This window comes from Bos indicus, chromosome 7 (genome assembly GCF_029378745.1).
Source record: "Bos indicus isolate NIAB-ARS_2022 breed Sahiwal x Tharparkar chromosome 7, NIAB-ARS_B.indTharparkar_mat_pri_1.0, whole genome shotgun sequence".
In the NCBI taxonomy this organism is placed as follows: Eukaryota; Metazoa; Chordata; class Mammalia; order Artiodactyla; family Bovidae; genus Bos; species Bos indicus.
In genome coordinates, this window is record NC_091766.1 from 42939409 (window position 1) to 42958059 (window position 18651).

General features: G+C 59.1%; 2 protein-coding genes across 5 annotated transcripts in view; one reads left to right on the forward strand and one right to left on the reverse strand.

The window, feature by feature from the left end:
- HCN2 (hyperpolarization activated cyclic nucleotide gated potassium and sodium channel 2) overlaps positions 1–3919 on the forward strand; it is a 20346-nt gene extending 16427 nt beyond the window's left edge. Inside the window, exons 6-8 of the mRNA XM_019963486.2 lie at positions 770–1010; positions 1173–1337; positions 2599–3919. Coding sequence (XP_019819045.2) covers positions 770–1010; positions 1173–1337; positions 2599–3305 — 1113 coding nt within the window. The 3' untranslated portion in view covers positions 3306–3919. The remainder of the gene's footprint in view (positions 1–769; positions 1011–1172; positions 1338–2598) is intronic.
- POLRMT (RNA polymerase mitochondrial) lies at positions 2156–17368 on the reverse strand. 4 transcript variants are annotated; one of them, XM_070793419.1, is made up of 21 exons: positions 17230–17368; positions 16645–16743; positions 13780–14375; positions 10718–10848; positions 10442–10634; positions 9328–9477; positions 8982–9146; positions 8683–8838; positions 8239–8463; positions 7240–8046; positions 6755–6877; positions 6341–6463; positions 5964–6143; positions 5737–5823; positions 5547–5660; positions 5417–5469; positions 5209–5307; positions 4545–4617; positions 4316–4407; positions 4170–4231; positions 2156–4085 (listed from the first exon to the last, which is right to left on the reverse strand). In XM_070793419.1, exons 1-21 carry the CDS (start codon positions 17315–17317, stop codon positions 4036–4038), a joined length of 3666 nt encoding a protein of 1221 aa, XP_070649520.1. In that variant the 5' UTR covers positions 17318–17368; the 3' UTR covers positions 2156–4035. The 4 variants fall into 4 exon arrangements, with proteins under 4 accessions (XP_070649520.1, XP_070649519.1, XP_070649523.1 ...); XM_070793418.1 differs by having other exon boundaries at positions 9328–9480; XM_070793422.1 differs by lacking the exon at positions 8239–8463.
- Between the last annotated feature and the right edge of the window lie 1283 nt (positions 17369–18651).

The following is an 18651-nucleotide window of genomic DNA, read 5'->3' on the forward strand; positions in this document are numbered from 1 at the left end:
TGTGCCTTTGGGGGGTTTCAGTGCATCTTCATGTAGGGTTGGACGTGTCTTGTTAAACTCATGCCACGCCACCTCATATAGCTCTTTATCTGGGTGGATACAGGGTCTTCTCACGCATTGCATCTTCTTTGGAGTGGCTTTGTTTGTACATAAAGCTGGGTTTTTCTCTTTATGCTAAGCACTCCTTCTTACTGAAATGTACCTTAGAGAAAAGTACCCCTCCTGTCATCAGGGCTCACCTGATGGACATTCTATCAAGTAAAATCTGCACGTAATCCCTACACAGATCAAACATGGAATCTTCCCATCCCCTGAAGCTTCTCCACCAAAGATAAATGGTACCCTGTCTTCTACACCATGCGTTTACTTTAAGGCTCTTGGTTTTCATGTTGTTTTTTAAAAATCACTTGCTATTTTGACTAACTTCCCTTGTTATAGTTTTCCATTGACTCTTTTGGGTTTTTCAGGCAGTCCTATTAATAGAAAGAGTAAAGAGATAATTTTACTTTTTCCTTTCCAGTTCTTATAATGCTGGAATGCTTTCCCATGTCTAACAGCATCGACCAGTGTTGCCAACACAGAGTTAAACAGTAGGGAATCTTTCCCTGATCCTGTCCTTGGCAAAACCTCCAGTGACTGCCTATTAAGACGCTGGTCTTTGGGCTGAAGTGTACAACTGCTTTCACAGACCTCGGAGAGTTTGAGGTGCAACCTCCAAAAGGAGGATAAGATGGGGAAGCCTGACACTGTCCCCCTCCCACCCCCACAGGAGATCGTCAACTTCAACTGCCGGAAGCTGGTGGCCTCCATGCCACTGTTCGCCAATGCTGACCCCAACTTCGTCACGGCCATGCTGACCAAGCTCAAGTTTGAGGTCTTCCAGCCAGGCGACTACATCATCCGTGAGGGCACCATTGGCAAGAAGATGTACTTCATCCAACACGGCGTGGTCAGTGTGCTTACCAAGGGCAACAAGGAGATGAAGTTGTCTGATGGCTCCTACTTTGGGGGTGAGTGTTGGTGGGGAGCCAGAGGCCAGGGTGGCGAGCTTAGGGGCACAGGTGCAGCAGGAAGGACCCCAGATTGGGTGAGGGGAGCTGGGGTGCTCCGCTGGCTGGAAGGGCCCTGGGGGATGGCCCAGCAGTGAGGCCGCCGCCCCTGGCCACACGCAGAGATCTGCCTGCTGACGCGGGGCCGGCGCACGGCGAGCGTGCGGGCCGACACCTACTGCCGCCTCTACTCGCTGAGTGTGGACAACTTCAATGAGGTGCTGGAGGAGTACCCCATGATGAGGCGGGCCTTTGAGACAGTCGCCATTGACCGCCTGGATCGCATTGGTGAGTCAACACAGCGGTCAGCCTTAGTGGCCGCCCAGCAGGGACAGTCTGGGGGGTGGTGGTGCTATGGCCTAGCTGACCCTCAGGGCCTCTTCTCTGGTCTTGGGACCAGATTCCCCAACCCATTTTCTCCCTTGACTAAATACAGCCTGGGTTTCCCAAGGAAGAGGAAATTTCTGCTCAGCAGGCAAGTATTTGAGAACCTGCTGTGTGCCAGGAGGTGACAATGTGGCCCCTGAGGAGGATGTGGCAGCCACCCTCAGGCTTGTCACGGAGGAGAGGTGTGGGGGCAGGGAGCTTCCATGTGATTCCAAGCAGAGACCCAGATGAGTAGGTGTTACCAGTAGAAAGACAGAGGGCATGACCTGGAAGTGGACACAGCATGTGCCAAGGCCCTGAGGTGGGAAAGGGGCCTGGATTACCGGGAGTCAGGGAAGCTGGGAGGAGGGAGGCTTGAGAGGGGTGGGCAGGCACAAGAGCCCTAGCTAGTGGTAGAAGGCATTTGGACTCAGAAGCAATAGGGAGCTATGGATGATTCCAGGCAGGGGAGGACCTGATCAGATGTGTATCCTATGAGGCTGTGTATATACAGGAGGACTCTGGGAGCCTGCCTGTGTGTGTGTTGGGGGGTGTCCTGGGGAACCGGGGAGAGGCAGTGGAAGGGGTAATCTCAGAAATGGCTGAGCACTAGCTGAAGACTAGATGCAGGAGTCAGGGAGGCCCTTGATACCGTGTTTGGGAACAGACACAATGAATGGCTGCAGGACCGAGAGAGGGTGTGGGGGGAGGAGAGCCAACAGAAAGAGGACTTCCCAGGATACAGAAAAAACACTCAGTATGTTTATAGACAACAAGCACATACAATGTAGCTCTATACAATAGGTGCTTAACATATGTACTATGTACAGTAAGTGCTCAACAGCAGCTTGCTACATATACCATAGACCTTCAGCATGCTGAAGGCAGCGCACAAGGCACGCCACGGGAATTCCTGACTGTGTACAAGCAGGAATTCCACATGTTAGCTACACATAAAGGTGCCTGCTTCCTGCTTTCTGTATACAGTAGGTGCACAATTTCAGCTTTCTATATGCAGCAGATACTGGAATCTGTTCACGCTGGCTGTGCAATCAGGGTCCAATACCTGCTTGCTGTGCACACCAGGCACTGGGACACTGGCCTATTGGTTGGACGAGGCGCCCAGGCATGCCTGCTGTGCAGAGGCTGGCACCTCTGACACTTCCCCCCGCCTCGCCCCCAGGCAAGAAGAACTCGATCCTGCTACACAAGGTGCAGCACGACCTCAACTCTGGCGTGTTTAACAACCAGGAGAACGCCATCATCCAGGAGATTGTCAAGTATGACCGCGAGATGGTGCAGCAGGCTGAGCTGGGCCAGCGTGTCGGCCTCTTCCCGCCACCACCGCCACCTCCACAGGGCACCTCAGCCATTGCCACGCTGCAGCAGGCCGTGGCCATGAGCTTCTGTCCACAAGTCGCACGCCCGCTTGTTGGGCCCCTGGCACTCGGCTCGCCGCGCCTCGTGCGCCGCCTGCCCCCGGGGCCTGCGCCCACTGTCGCCACTGCTGCCGCCTCACCCGGACCCGCCCCTGCAGCCAGTCCCCCTGGCGCGCCTGCCAGCCCCAGGGCACCGCGGACCTCGCCCTTCGGTGGCGCACCCGGCTCCCCTGCTGCGCCCCGCGCTGGGCCTGCGCTACCTGCGCGGCGCCTAAGCCGCGCCTCGCGCCCGCTGTCTGCCTCGCAGCCCTCGCTGCCCCACGGCGCACCCGGCCCTGCGGCCACGGCGCGACCGGCCAGCAGCTCCACGCCGCGCCTGGGGCCCACGCCCGCCACCCGGGTCGCGGCGCCCAGCCCGGACCGTAGGGACTCAGCCTCGCCCTCACCGGGCACCGCCGGCGGACCCGACCCGCTGGACTCCGCGCGCTCACGCCTTTCGTCCAACTTGTGACCCTCGCGCGCCGCCCCGAAATGGGGCGGGGCCGTCACCCAAACCAAAGCCATGCCATTGCGCAGCCCGGGCCGCCTGCCCCAGAAGCCATAGAGGAGATGTAGGTAGTTGTAGTCGGACGGGCGGCCCGGGCAGGTGGGAACAGCCCCCGTGCCCCACCCCCCCATCGCCCTGCGCCCACCCACATCGCCCCTGCCCCCGGCAGCCGCGCACGGGCGAGGGGGCTCCCTTCACCTCGGTGCCTCAGTTCCCCCAACTGTTAAGGGGGGACGGGCTGGCCGCGGCCGAGGGGAGAGGGCCGGGGAGGCTGCCCGCGCCCGCCCTCTGACGAGGATTGGTTTTTAAGTGCAATACTTGACCTGCCGGCTTCCCGCTGCCTCCGTTGCGCTCATGCAATAACCAGCCTAGTCCCTGTCCAGGCGCATCCACGGTGACCTCCCCGGAGCGGGCACACCCTTCTCCCTCCAGCGCCCCGGCGTGGGGGTGAGGCCGGGGGTCCCCGCCGTCGTGATGAATGTACTGACGAGCTGAGGCAGCAGCGCCCACCGCACCCCCCACGCCCCACTAACTCCCACACCCCCATTCCGCGCAATAAACGACAGCATTGGCGCCCAGCCTGCCGCGTCTGATTGCTCGGTGGGGACACAGAACGTAGCCCCCCCTCCCCAGGCAGCAGCCCCCATGTGGCGACAGACCTTTATTCACACTAGAGTACAGGGCGGCCCGGCAGTCAGCTGAAAAAGAACGTGGAACGCTTCACCTGGTCCAGGTCAAAGGTCCCTGCAGAGCGGAGGGAGACTGTGGGTGGGCTCTGGGGGCCCTGCCCCCAGCCCACAGGGGTGGCCACCCCGCCGGGGGTCCCACCTGTCGGAGGCACAGACAGCAGAGTGTCCTTTAGTCTGGAGACCCACATGCTCTTGGAGGTTCTGAAGGCAAAGACAGGGTGGGGGTGAGGCCAGGGCAGCCTGGAGAGAGGACAGTAGCAGTGCGGGTGGGAGGGGGGCCCTTACCTAGAATCAGAGCAGAACCGCTTGATGAGGAACCTGGACAGGTCATGGAGGATGGGCTGGCTATGCAGTCGGACGAATTGCTCCCGGCAGACCTGGGGACCGGAAGCAGGGGCAGAGGGCATCAGCAGCCAGAAACCAGACCCAAGCAGCGTGGAGAGTGGGGTCCCTGGTTAGGCAGGGTGGGGAGGAGGCTGGGGATGCGAAGCCGCTAGTGGGCGCAGGGCCGCACCTGGTTCATGACCCCGACATCAGCCGCATGCGTCCAGAAGCAGTCATGCACCGAGACGAAGGTCAGGCCCTTCCTGCAGCCAGAATGAGGGGTTCCTATAGAGGCACTGCACCTCGAGGTCCCCTCCTCACAATCCACACCTCCCCCAACCCCCACCATTGACCCAGTTCTCACCTCAAGCCCCTTCCCGCCACTCAGTGATGCCCACCCTCCTCCTGCCTGCACCCCTGCGCGCTCCAGCGGCTGTCTGTGTGCACGCCCCGCTCAGCGGGTAGGTGACGAGTTCTCTCAGGAAGATGCCTCTTTGCCACCAACCCCCAGCTGCTGCCTGATTCTCAGCTCCCTGTAGGGGGCTGCTGATGCTGGGCCCTGGTCCACCACAGGGCTCCATCCCAGGGTAGCCACCCAAGGGGAGGGGAGGTCAGTAACACAAAACTCCAGTGAACAGCAGGCTCAGAACAGCCACACACACCACCCCCCACCATGTGAGCAGCTGTTCCTAACAACCATCAATACTTCCCACCAGGTCCGAGGAGCTCAGGATAAACCAGACACCTTTGCCCAAACCTAGAATGTCCATGCACGTTGGGGTACCCTCAGAGGGCCAGCTTCATACTCAGAGCCCCTCCCCTACACCCCCACACGAGGACCCTGACCAGCACACCTGTAACAGTACAGGGCGGTGAGCATCATGTGTGTGGAGTCCAGTGAGTGGATGAAGTTGGGTGGGAAGCCGTTCTTCTGCTTCAGTGTGTTGGGCTTCCTGGGGGCGAGCAGGGTACACAGTCAGGACTCAGAGCCTGGCCACAGCCTGGGCCCCGCCCATCCCTACCCGGGTGGCCTCCTGCATGTCTGCCCGTGCCCACACTCACTGGTTGGTGTCCACGCTGCTGCTGAACGTGAGGCTCTGGAGCCCGCCTTTTATCTGCAGGGTGGGCATGGGGGACACAGAAGTGAGTCCTGCCCTGCTCAGTGGAGGTGGGCATGGGGGACGGCACGTACCATGACCTTGGAGTCTCGGTGGTAGGGCTGGATGATGGGGACACCCAGGGGCGTGATCCACTCCACAGCCGAGCCCGTGAGTGAGATGAGCCGGGCACTCTCAGTCAGCCAGCGCTGCGGGGATGAGCACCAGGTCAGCAGGGCTGGGTCTGGGGCCACAGCCCGGGGCAGGGGGAGGATGAGGCCTCACCTGGATGGACCGGGTGCCAGAGAACATCTCCTGGAGGCTGTTGAACACCTGGCGCACAAGGTAGTGAGATGCCTCCCACACGAACTCCTGGAGAAGAGTAGGGTGGATAGGGTTCAGGGTCCCTCGCAGGAAGTCCCCCCGCACGCAGGGGGTGGGCTTGCTCTGGGGACCCCGCAAGTGGCAGAGCCAAGCCCCTCCGTCAGGACTACCTACTGCCGGATGCGCACCTGGGGGAAGTCCTCGAGCTCCCGGAGGCGCTTCTCGATCTGCAGGCGGCCGCCGTAGCGGGTGACGCCGTACACCACGGTCATCACTGTCTGCTTGACCACCTTGCGGCTAATGAAGCCCTCCAGCACCTGGGCCACCCGCACTCCCTGCTTGGCATCCTGCCTGCGGAATACCTCCACCTGCAGAGGCAGTGGGCGGGGCCACCCACCCAGAGGTGGAAGTTTCCTCTCCTCTTGTGGGTTACCCCCTCTGCCTCCCGGGAACCCTGCTCACGGCCTGGTATGGTGACAGCTGGTGGCCATGGGGTCCAGCATCCAGACCCTGGTGGGTTTGGGGGATCAGGGCACACGGGGGTGGGGGGGGCCATGGTGCCTACCTGTGCAGCTACCTCACTGTACACGTCCTGTGGCAGGTCAGAGGGCGACAGGTTGACAGAGGTGGCCCCCGTGCTGTCCCGGCCCAGGGCGGCATAGTGCTGGAGGCCGTTACAGGAGCCGTCCTGGGCAGGGGGTGGACAGTGACGGACTGGGTGAGGTGGGCCAATGTCCGCGGTGGGGGGCTGGGGCTCCTGTTTCCCCAGCTCTGCTTAGGCAAGACCGCCCTGGACCCGCACACTGACAGGCAGCCAGGAACCTCTGCAACAGGGAACTGAGGCACAGAGAAGCCCTACCCGGGAACACCAGCCAGTGCAGAGTGGACACCATGCCATCCCTCAGCTCCTTAGCCTGAGGAAACTTTGGCTGAGCCCATGAGGGCTGGGCATGCTCCACAGCAGGGTCCCCCAGCTCACCTGGTGAACCGGAAAGTGGGAGATGTAGGTGGTAGGGTCGGGGGAATGCACCACCTGGGCAATCTCCATGCAGCAGGCCAGGGTTTGCCAGGGCTCATCTGCCTCCATCCACCACTTCCGGCCCTGTGGGAGGCAGTGGGCAGGGTGAGGCCAGACCCACGGTCTCCAGGCCCCACCTAGTGGGGTCAGAGCCAGCCTGGGAGTACTTCCTGGGCACAAGCAGCAGCTGGTTGGGCCCAGGTGGTAGAAGACATAAGGAGGCCCTGGAGGCATGGAGAGGACCAGAGCAATGGACCAGGGAGGGGACCGGCCTGGAGAGAGGGCCACAGTGGTATGAGAGGTGACAGTGCTGTCCACAGCCCGAGACAGAGAAAAGGCCAGCAGGAGAGTGCCAGGAAAGCAGCAGGGCTGGGGGTTGCCTGCAGGGTTCTGAGGTGGGTGCGGGGGCGGCGGGGCACACCCGATGGTGAGGGGTCAGAGCCCACCGTCATAGGTCGTTCAGCTGAGTCCAGGATGTCCTCCATCACCGCGTCTGCGTAGTCGCGGCGCGTCTGTAGTGACTCGCGCTTCTTGAGCCCTGTGAGGTTGATCAGGTGGATCTTGAGCCAGTCGAGGCCATGGGGGCCAAGTGGGCGGCCCTGGGCAAACTCCAGCAGCGCGCGGGCCAGGTCACTGCCGAGGTGGTTGAAGTGTGGTGAACAGGGGTAGGTACGGCCTCGGAAGTCCATGTTATGCGGCAGCCAGAAGACGTGGTTCCGCAGATGCTGGGCCAGCGACAGGCGGTAGAGTGCATCTGCGCGCAGGCTCTGCATCTCCCGTGCCACCTTCAGCCGCCGTGCCAGCTCCCGCCGCATCTCCGCCTTGTCAGCGGGTGAGGCCTCGGGCAGCAGGCAGCCCTTGGGGGTCTGGCGGCCCTCGGGGGGCCGGGGGGCCTCAGTGGGTGGGGCGGGCACGCCCAGGCGGGGGCAGCCCTTGTCCCTGAAGAGGTCAAGCACCAGGTCAAGCACGCGCCCATTGACGCGCCAAGCACAGTTGCCCAGCTGAGTGAGGGCATCCAGAGCGCCATGCAGCTCAGCGGGTGGGCAGCGCTCCAACAGGAGCTGGTGCTGCTGGGTGCCCTCCAAGGACCGCATCATCTTGGTGGGGCTCAGCAGGAAGGCGCCCGAGTGTGGTGACGTCCAGGGGAGGGGCGGGCACAGCATGGGCACCTCCGTGGACTCGAAGATCAGCGTGCGCTCCGCCGCTGTCTCCTGCAGCTGCGTGAAGGCTGGGTGCGGCTTCAGGATCCCGATCTGGAGGCAGGACAGGCCAAGAGGTCAGGGTACACTGTGAGGCAGCGGAGGAAGACACCAGGGTCCCCTCAGACGCCAGGACCCTGAGTCCAGGTCCTCAGGGTCTGGAGCCACAGCAGGATCCCAGAGCCCCACAGCCCCTAGGGTGCCCCCTCCCCCTTCCAGCGCAGAGGAGCACCATCAGAGAAGCACCTGGCGGAAACTGCGGAAAGAATACACGTGGTAGAGCACAGGGATGAGTGTGCTGGGGCCCCGGGGCGCTGCCAGGCTGCTGGGCATCTGCACGGCTCGCACCAGCACCTCTGCCAGCTGCTTGCCCAGCTGCACTAGCACAGACACAGGCCAGGGCTGCTCCGGGGGGGCCTCAGGCACGCCCAGCGCTTCCCAGTGCTGGCGAGGCAGGCAGGGCTCTGCTACCTGCGGGTGGGAGGGTGGTTCAGAGACCTGAGAGTCCAGGTGTAGACCTGAAGACCCCGGCTCAACCCTGGCAATGAGCAGGGTTAGGTGAGGAAACTGAGGAGGAGTCTGGGGGCCAATCTGGCCACCCCAGGCACGGAGGGGGAGGGGGAGGGGACCTCTGCTTGAGGCCTGGGGCACCCGGCCCGGGCTCCCCCTGTTCAGGCTCCCTGGCCTCACCTGGGTGTCCGAGGCCAGCAGGTGCAGGTACTCGAAGTAGCGCTGCTCCAGCTCTTCTACCTGGTTCCTGAGCCGCTTCCTCTTCAACACACGCACGCCCAGCTCGTGCGCCAGGAAGAAGAGCGACTCGCCATGTGAGGGCAGCGCCTGCAGGGTCTGCGGGGCAGCCCCAGAGGACAGCACCGTAAGCCCCATGCTCCATCGGGACCACCTGACCCACCCCCTGGCCCGTGAAGCAGCACTCCTCCCACAGCCCCCCAGCCTACAGCAGTGGCCCCGCCCCCTCCTGGTGTGCACACCTGCAGCAGCAAGCCCACTAATTCCTTCTCACTGAGCAGGCACAGGTAGGGGAAGAGGGATGGGCGGCCTTCTGCAGCAGCGCGGGCCTCACTCTCCTTGGTCTCCTGCAGCTCCAGGGACAGCACCGACTCCCATTCGGCACGCAAGGCCGCCAGGGTCTTCCGCTGGCAATTGGAGGGGACAGGGCAGGGTTGCACAAGGAGTCACTACTGTGCCCAGGCAACCTGGCCCAGCCTGGTGGTAGAGGTCCTGGCTCAGAGAGAGGACCTAGTGGGACGGGTGCTGGGATGAACCCTGCCCAGCGGACACCCAGCTCAGCAGGCAGAAGCACCGCCAGCCCCTTACCGCCTGCAGGACCTCCTCGGTCAGGAGCGGGGCCTTCTCCACGGACTCCACGGTGACAGTGGTGGCCATCTCCACGCCAAGCTGCTGTCGGAAGAGGCCCTGCAGCTCCTTCAGGGACAAGTGCAGCTTCGGGTAGGACACAGAGGGGTCCTGCTGGGGCAACAGGCTGCCAGTGAGGCCCCGCTGCTGACCTCTCCACCCACCAGAGTAGCGCAGCGTCTCCCTGGCCTGGGGTGGGGGTGGGGGAGGTGCTAGAGACAGTGCGAGGCCCCGAATGCTGCTGTTTTCTCTTCCAACTTGCAACTGTGTGACCCTTCTAAAGATAGGTACACTATAGAAAACCCAAAATATACATCCACACAAAGACTGGTCCACAGACAGCCACAGGAGCCTGGTTTATGGTGGTCGAGTGTCCACCAAGGGATGATGGATAAACACCACGTGGTCCCTCCACACATGGGCATCCCTCAGCTGTGAAAAAAGAAGCTCAGACACTCGCTACCACCTGACGCTGAGAACATGATGCTCAGTGAGAGAAACAGACACAGGACACACGGGGTGTGATTCCACAGATGGGAAACGTTCAGAACAGGCCGATCCACACAGGGAGTGGGTTCCATGTTGGCAGGGGAGAAGGTAGGAGGTGACCACTGATGGGGATGGGCTTCCTTTCAGGGTTATGGAATGTTCTGGAGGTAGAGATCAATGTACTAAAAACAACCCACTGGATTATACTTTAAAAGGTGAACTGCAGGTCAGGAGAAGTCTGTCCCAGTAAAAAAAGAAAACTCCTTGCGTCGCCCCAGGGATCTGGGTGTTACACTCGCCTCCACCCTGGGAGGTGGCTTTACCTCATGCGCCCTGTGCCGCCTGCAGCATTAGCTGTGCAGTTTCAGGTGGGTACCCTGGCCCTGCAATACCCCCATGCTGTGCCTAGGGTGCGCCTCCATGTGGAAACCAAATATGGCAGGGTGTGGGCCCCCCAGGACAGAGCAGCCTCCCATCCACCAGCATGGGGTTGGGGGGCCAGTGCTGCCAGGAGAGACAAGGGGAGGGGTCGAGGCGCCCAGTGACCACCCGCCCCCTTCAGGTTCCCAGATGCAGGCCAGCTCACCTTGGCGTAGATCTCCTGGAGCAGTGGCGAGGTGTTGACCTGGGGTGGGGGCGGGGGTGGCGGCTGGGGGCTGAAGGCAGGTCTGGCCTTGCGCACAGCACGCAGGAGCTCTTCCCGCTCCTCCGTGCTCAGGGGCACGGCTGAGAAGAGCCCCTGCAGCGACAGCCCGTCCTGCTCCATCTGCTTCAGGCACCTGAGAGCACGCGCACCCAGCTGTTAGCACCAGCGGGGAGCCCCTGGGGTCCCACCCCAGCTCCACCACCGCCCCCCGCCCACCTTCGGATGGTGCCGGCATCCTGGTCCAGGCGCCCCATGCACTGCAGGGCGGCTGCGTAGGACAGCAGGTCCGGGGCCAGGCCGGCATCTTTCAGCATGAAGAACACATACATCAGCTCTTTGAAGGAGCCCTGGGGGGACCAAGCCGGGTGAGAGCCTGCAAGGGGGGTAAGGGGGTGGGGGTGGGGGGGCACGCCTGCTCCTTCCCCCAATTACCCCACCACAGGCTTCCCAGACAACTCAGCCAGCACCTTCCCCTTGGCCCTGAGGATCTAGGAGAAGTGCCACAGAGATGGGCATTGCCTGTGCCCTGCCCTGGGGCCTGCTCACTGTCTGAGAGCTGGGTCTACACCCAGGACAGATGGGCCGGGGGCTGCCCAGTGTGGTGGTCACTGGGCACGCTGACCAGAGCTCAGTTTCATACCCAGTTTGGCAGCAGCAGGAGGCTGGTGCAGCTGAAGGAGATTGGCAAGGTCACAGAGAGCTCCATTAGACACACTGGTCTAGAAGCAGCCCATCTCTCCTGCCTTTCTAAACTCACAGGACCGTCACCACCACCAGGAAAACAAGCACAGACCTTGCACAGCATCCCCCCACCCCCAGTGCCAAAGCCCTGGGCAACAGCCTTCACGGCTCCCAAAACCCAGCAGGGCTCCCCGTTCTGCAGATAGGAAAGCCAAGGCCCAGAGGGGAGGGGGGAAGGGTGTGGATCGAGGGGAGCTCGTGGCAGAAACAGGAGGGCCACCTGACACATCCACCTGGAGCCTGAGCAAAGGGCCTTGTCTGGAACAGGTACTGTATACACGCTGGACGCTGTATGGCACTCAAGGCAGAGGTCAGGGGGACACAGACACGCCTAAGGGACATCGCTGCCCAGGAGCCGGCAGAGGCAGGAAGGAAGGATGGGATGCGGGGAGGGGGGCCTGCCTCGCCCTGACCTTGAACGTCAGGCCTCTGGGACTAACAGAAAACTAGCATCTACTGCTGGAAGCCTCCCAGATGGTTCAGGTGTTCTGGGGCCCCAGGAAGCTCATCTAATCAGAAACCTGCTGCCCTGACAGAACTCTCCGCAGGCAGATGCCAGAGGGCCGGCACCGCAGGAAAGGAGACTGACGCCTGGAACTGAGCAGGCCTCCCACAAAGACAACGCAGGAAACCCCCTGTGACTGTTGCCGTGGAGACCTGGTGCCTCCCAGTGCTGCCAGGCTGCTCTGGGCCCCATTCTATGGTGAGTCAGCACAGCTGAGGCCCTGTTGAGAACCTGCCTCCCCAGAGCTGCACCCGCACTCGCCTCCCTCCTTCACCGCGCTAAGACTTTCTCCGATGCTCCTCAGATGAGGGTGCAGACGCACAACAGGGAGGGTGCTGGGGAAGTTGTCTCCACAAGGGTGCTTAGGCAACTCTCCTCAGCAGTCACAGGTCAGAAAAGTCACAAGTGAAAAGAGCACTTCCCTTGAGGGAAGTGGCTAAAGCTGCACCCAGCGGGAAATTTACAGCTGGGGATGGCTACACCATAAGGTTCTCGTCCCAGACAGGAGCATCGAGGAGGCTGCCCTGAGAAGGGCCTACAGTGCCCCGTGCACCAGAGCCCTGGCTGAGTAACCACACAGGAATGCTGTCTTCTGGCCGTTTTGTCGTTTTCACATTTTCCATCGAGGGCCACGTGTGACTTATAATTAACAAGTCTCAAGAATTGTTAAATGGCCACTTAAGAAAAGATGCTCAACATCACTATTAAAGAATGCAAATCAAAACTACAAGGAGGTATCACCTCACACCAGTCAGAATGCCATCATCAAAAACTCTCTACAAATAATAAATGCTGGCAAGAATGTGGAGAAAAGGGAACCCTCTCAACCTGTTGGTGAAAATGAAAATTGATACAGCCACTGTGGAGAATGGTATGGAGATTCCTTAAAAAACTAGGAATAAACTACCATATAACCCAACAATCCCACTACGGGGCATATACCCCAAGAGAGCCACAATTCTAAAAGACACATGTAACTCAATGTTCGCTGCATTCTAAGTCACTTCAGTTGTGTCAGACACTTTGAGACCCCACAGACTGTAGCCCGCCATGGGAGCAAAGAATACTGGAGTGGGTTGCCATTTCCTCCTCCAGGGAATCTTCCTGACCCAGTGATCGAACCCACGTCTCTTATGTCTCCTGCACTGGCAGGCGGGTTCTTTACCACTAGTGCCACCTGGGAAGCACCCAAGATGTAGTACATATATACAATGGAATTTGACTCAGTCTTAAAAAAAGAACAAACTTTGAAATGTAAGTCCAAATGAGGTGAATGAACCTAGAGCCTGTTATACAGAGTGAAGTGAGTCAGAAAGTGAAAAACAAATATCGATATTAATGCATACATATGGAATCTAGAAAAATGGTGCTCATGAACCTAACTGTGGGGAACGAATGAAGACGCAGATACAGAGAACAGACTTGCGGACACGGGGTTGGGGGAAGGTAAGGGCTGGACGAAGGGAGAAAGCAGCAGTGACATATATACACGATCGTGTGTGAAACAGACACTGGCAATAAGTTGCTATGTGATGCAAGCAGCCGAACTGTGCGCTCTGTGATGACTGAGAGGGGTGGAGGGAGGGGGAGGTTCACAAGCGAGGGGTATTTGTATAATTATAGCTGATTTGTGTTGTTGTACAAAAGAAACCAAGACAGCATTGTAAAGCAATTTCCCTCCAATTAAAAAATAAATCAATGAAGAAAGAAATGACAACCCACTTTAGTATTCTTGCCTGGAAAATCCCATGGACAGAGGAGTCAATGGGCTACAGTCCACGAGGTCACAAAGAATCGGATAGGACTTAGTGACTAAACAACAACAAAAAGAGTAGATATAACTGATTTGCTGTGCTACCTAACACAACACTGTAAATCAACTATACTCCAATAAATTTAAAAAAAAATCTAAAAAAAAAAAAAAAAGCTGTCAGAATAATAAAAACTGAAGGCCTGACTCCTGGGGCTGAGAGACCAGAGTTGGGATCTAGGTGCCCCGGGTTGGCTCCCGCCTCCGACCCCAGCCCCTCACCTGGCGAGCCCAGCCAAGCATGACGGTGTTGTACATGGGGAGTGTGAGCAGCTGCTGCTGTGGGGCCCGGCTGTGCTGTGCAACCAGCACGTGGTGGGCCAGGGGCAGGTGGCCTGTGAGCAGGCAGCACTCCAGGAAGGCCAGGAGCTTCTGGCGCTGGCCCTCCAGCCGGGATTCGGAGCCCTCATCTGCCTCCCGGCTCAGCTTCTTCGGGGCCTCCTGCAGCAGCCGGGCCAGCTGCTCCTCCCAGGGGCTCTGCGGCCTCTTGCGCTCCCACTGCTGCAGCTGGCCCGCCAGCTTCCTGCTCAGCAGCCGAGGCTCCATGCGCAGACGCTTCTCCCAGGTCGACTTCTCCACGATCTTCGGCAGCTTCCCCTCCAGCTGCTGCAAGCGCTTCTCTATCAGCTGCTGATCCTTGTCCAGCTTCTGTACCCAGTGGCTGCTGAGCACGGGGGCAGCCCCTTCAGCCCCCACTGGGGCCTGCCTGGGGGGCCAGATGCCACCAGCCTCCGGGGCCTGAGCCATGGCCACCCTCTTCACCATCACCTCCTCTGCCGTGCCCTCAGCCTGCAGTTGCCGCACCCGTGCCTCGAGCACTGTGGGGAGAGAGATGTCAGGGGACCCCGCTGTCAGGAGTGGGGATCAGTCCTGGGTGTGTGTCTGCTTACCACCAAACGCACAGGTCTGCCTGGGCTGCTCAAACCCAGCCCCGAAGGAGCTCCTGGAGTTGCCCACCACCTGCTCCTCGACATCCTCCCGCCCCAGCAGCTCTGTCCTTCCCAGGGCTCTCTCCCTCCAGGTCCAGCCAGTCAGCGCCTCCTTGGGGCTCTGCCTTCAAAATCTACCCACAGCCCCTGCCTTCTTGAATCCCTGCCTCCCTTCCCTGTCGCCACTCCAGCTGTAATGCACATGCACAAGCATTCACAGCCACAGCCCACCCCTGCCCTGTGCTGCTTCACAGCCAGCCCTCATGACTCTATGGGGTTTGGGGCCACTGAGTTGGTGAACAAGAATCGACCTCACCCAGGGAACACAGGGTTCCTGAATGCCCAAGCCCACACTCCCACTAGCAGATCCATGCATCACCCTGTTGTGAGTTTTCCCATCTGATACACCTTATTTCGTACACATATTCGTGATATATACATATACAATGGCCAATACTGGAACTCACTCCTGAACAGACTTTGCCAATCCGACAAATTTTCTCCAAAAGGCACATTACAGACCCCTGGAGCTGAGGGGCTCAAGATGGTCCTGCAGCACCATGCCCAGGGCCATTTTAAACTGCTAAACCACCAACACACAGCACAAAATGCAAACACAGGGCACTAGATATACCCTGAAAAGGACGCCTACTGACAGAGTGTCACCCAGCTCCACCTCAGCTGAGAAGGTGTGCACTGACTGGGGTTTCAGGTAAAGTTCAGCTGGTAGGAGATTCTGCAAACACAGAATCCGCAGATGTGAGGACCAATGGTACTTGTCTCCTGCCCGTGCCTCTCTCACTGTAACATCAGCCCAGACACAGGAGGGCTGGTCTGGAGCAGAAACACAGCAACAAGAAAGGCACAGCCCCCGCCTCAGTGGATGGAAAGTCAGCAGACACTTTCTGAACGTGCAGATGGTCAGTGGCAAAGTGCCACAAAGGGCACGAGGTGGCCACATCTGAACCCCCTGGGGGGTGACCGGGGACAAGTAGGTGCATTGATCCCGCTGGCAGAAGCCAAGGACGCTGGCAGAGGCCACAGGGCTCTGAGGCCCTCAATGGGGGTGGAGACGGAATTCTGCCAGAAAGGATACAGCTGGAGGGTCGAGACTAGGGAGTGACACGAAGTGATCACATTTTCAGACCCTGGGCTTTGCCTTAAAATAATGAGGTGGGTGAGAAATCAAAGAAGGTTGCTCTTAAAGCTGGTAGGACCTGTGGCTTCACTTCTGCACGTTTGGGATTTTCTGAAATCAGACTTTTCTTTTTAAAGGTTCCCCCATCCCACTCCTGGCTGCTGGCCACTCACTGGATGCGGGGCAGGAGGGAAGCAGGAGGCATTGGACACCTGAGAGGGAGGGGACAGGGAGGCCCCCAGCTCACTCTGGAGATGCCAGGACCTGGCTGTCCATCCCCAGTGACAAAGACCACCAGCAGACTCTATCAGGTGCCAAGTCCAGGAAGTTGAGCCAGGACCACTGAAGTCTGGCATGTCACAGGGCAAAACCCAGCTCTGCACACAGCAGGCCAGTCTCTCCAGCCACAATTTAGGCTTCAAGTCTCTCATCTATTAGGACTTCCTTGAGAGTTCAGTTGGTAAAGAATCTGCCTGTAATGCAGGAGACCCCGGTTTGATTCCTGGGTCAGGAAGATTCCTCAGAGAAGAGATAGTTTACCCACTCCAGTATTCTTGGGCTTCCCTTGTGGCTCAGCTGGTAAAGAATCTGCCTGCAATGTGGGAGACCTGGGTTCGATGATACCCTGGAGAAGGGAAAGGCTACCCACTCCAGTATTCTGGCCTGGAGAATTCCATGGACTGCATAGTCCATGGGGTCTCAAAGAGTCCAACCCAACTGAGCAACTTTCACTTCATTCTCTCATCTGGAAAGTGGGAGCCCCTGGTGGGTTTGGGAAGACAAGGGAACTATAAGAGCTCACTGCACACAGCATTCACTTCACAGTGGCAAAAAGGGGGCCCGTGGACCACTAGAGAGCAGGACCCAGTGAGTTACCCTATCTTGCAGACTGACAACCCTTCTCAATGGGGTGGAACCAAGGAACCTTGGAGGAACGAAGGAGGTGGCTCCCAGGAGTGTGGTCGGCGGGGTGACAGTGAGAAAGGAGCATCAGGACCAGTGCCCTGGGATCAGGCTCACCCTCCAGCAGTTCCGCGTGGCCGCAGCCCTTCCGGCGGTCCTGCTCACAAGCGCTGGCAGACAAGCTCCTCTTCCGGCCCCAGACGCCACCAAGGGTCCCTGCGGGAGAGACCAGGGAGGCTGAGGCGGGTGGATGTCAGGGCTGGGGCGGGGAGGGCCGTCGCAGGGTCAGGAATCGCAGGATCCGGGGCAAAGGAACCCTGAAGACCGTACAACTGTCAGTGGTCACCCGTCTCAAAGGAAACACCACAGGGTAAGGGAAAAAGGAAACTGGGGCCTGAGTTCGAAGATAAATGGTTCCGCGAACTAAGGCACAGACAATTCAAAGGTTAAAAACTCTAATTCGTAAATAGTGGGTCATGGGACTCCAAAAGAACCCAGGAATCAAAGGTCAAAGTGCACCGACGACCCCGGTCGGTAGAGTGGCCCAAGGGGCCACTGAAAGCGGGATACAGTCACTCGGTTCGGCAGAATCGCCAAAGCAAGTTAGCTGGATCCCTGGGGTCGAGAAGCCAAAGGTCACGGCGGCGGGTGAGGGGGCAGAGCAGCGGTCCCGGCGTCATCCCCGGGCCTCCCCTGCGTTACCTTCTTCGGCAAGGAAGCAGGGGTGGCCCTTCGGCCACAGGGCCCTCCGAAGCCCCGCAGCCCGGCGGCCACAGCGCAGCGCCGACATGCCGCCTGCACGCGGGACCACCGCGCCACGGCAACGCGCCTGCGCCGCCTACGCCCGCCGGGACTCGTAGTTCCGCTGCCTACGGCGGCCGCGAAGAGACCACGAACCGGGAGGGCACCAAGAGAACCACAACTCCCAGGAGGCAGCGGGCCCTGAAAGGGCGGGGGGGGGAAATGAGCCGGTAGTGCACGCTGATTGGCTGTTCCCTGTCCAGGAGGGGCGGGACAGATCCGTTGCTTGGGCAACACTCTAAGCCATCTTTGAGAGGACCCGGAACCTGAGTTTTGTTTATTTCTGTTTAAAGCGGTGGTTTCCAACGTTTTTGGCACCAGGGACCGGTTTCGAAGACATTTTTTCCATTGGGGCGGGGGAGGAGGAAGATGGGTTGGGTTTTCCTCACCACTGACCTCCTTCTGTGTAGCTGGGTTCCCAACAGACCACAAAGGGCACGAGTAGTGGCCCAGGGGGTTGGGGACCCCTGGTTTAAGGAATAATCCCCGAATAATTGGGCTTCTTAGGTGGCTCAGTAGTAAAGACTCCACCTGCCAATGCAGGAGACACAGGAGACACGGGTTCCATCCCCGGGTGGGGACGTTCCCCTGGAGGAGGAAATGGCCACCCACTCCAGTATTCTTACCTGGAAAATTTCATGGACAGAGGAGTCTGGGGGCCTTACAGTCCACGGAGTCGCAAAGAGTCAGGCATGACTGAGCACTCACGCATGCCAAATAATTAGGACAGCATTCCGCAATTTACAAATTCCTGTCCATCTTCATTGATCCAATGATAGCTTTGGGGAGGTAACTATTACTATTGCCCAAAGACACATCACGAATATCAGAGACACTGGAATGAAGGCCCAGGCCCATCTGACTCCAAGTCCCAAAGCCAAGGGTGAGCTGCATCAAGGTGTTTCCTAAACTTTACCCTTATACACTCTTTCTGGCCTCTGTTTACCCACTAGTTTCCAAGTTTCCAAGGCCGGAAGTGGAGTGGGGTGGGGAGAGCAATGATAATTGGAATAAAATACTCCCTGGAGCCTGAAACGTCTCCGCCCTAGTCTCCAGACAGATCCCACTCAGGGGTGAGCAAGCCAGAGCTTTAGAATCAGACCTGAAAGGTATGCCCCACCTTATCATTCGGGTGGAGAAACTGAGGTCAGGGGAGGGAGTGTCTGTTCTGGGATCAGCTGGTATGTGAAGGATGATAATAGGAATAAGTGGTGTAACTTCCCTTCAAGCTGCAATCCTATCTAATGCAAAAGCCTTGAGGTGAGAACAATTGTGGATAAACTGTTGGAATTGGAGCAGTGTTTGGGAGAGAGGTGGTTGTTC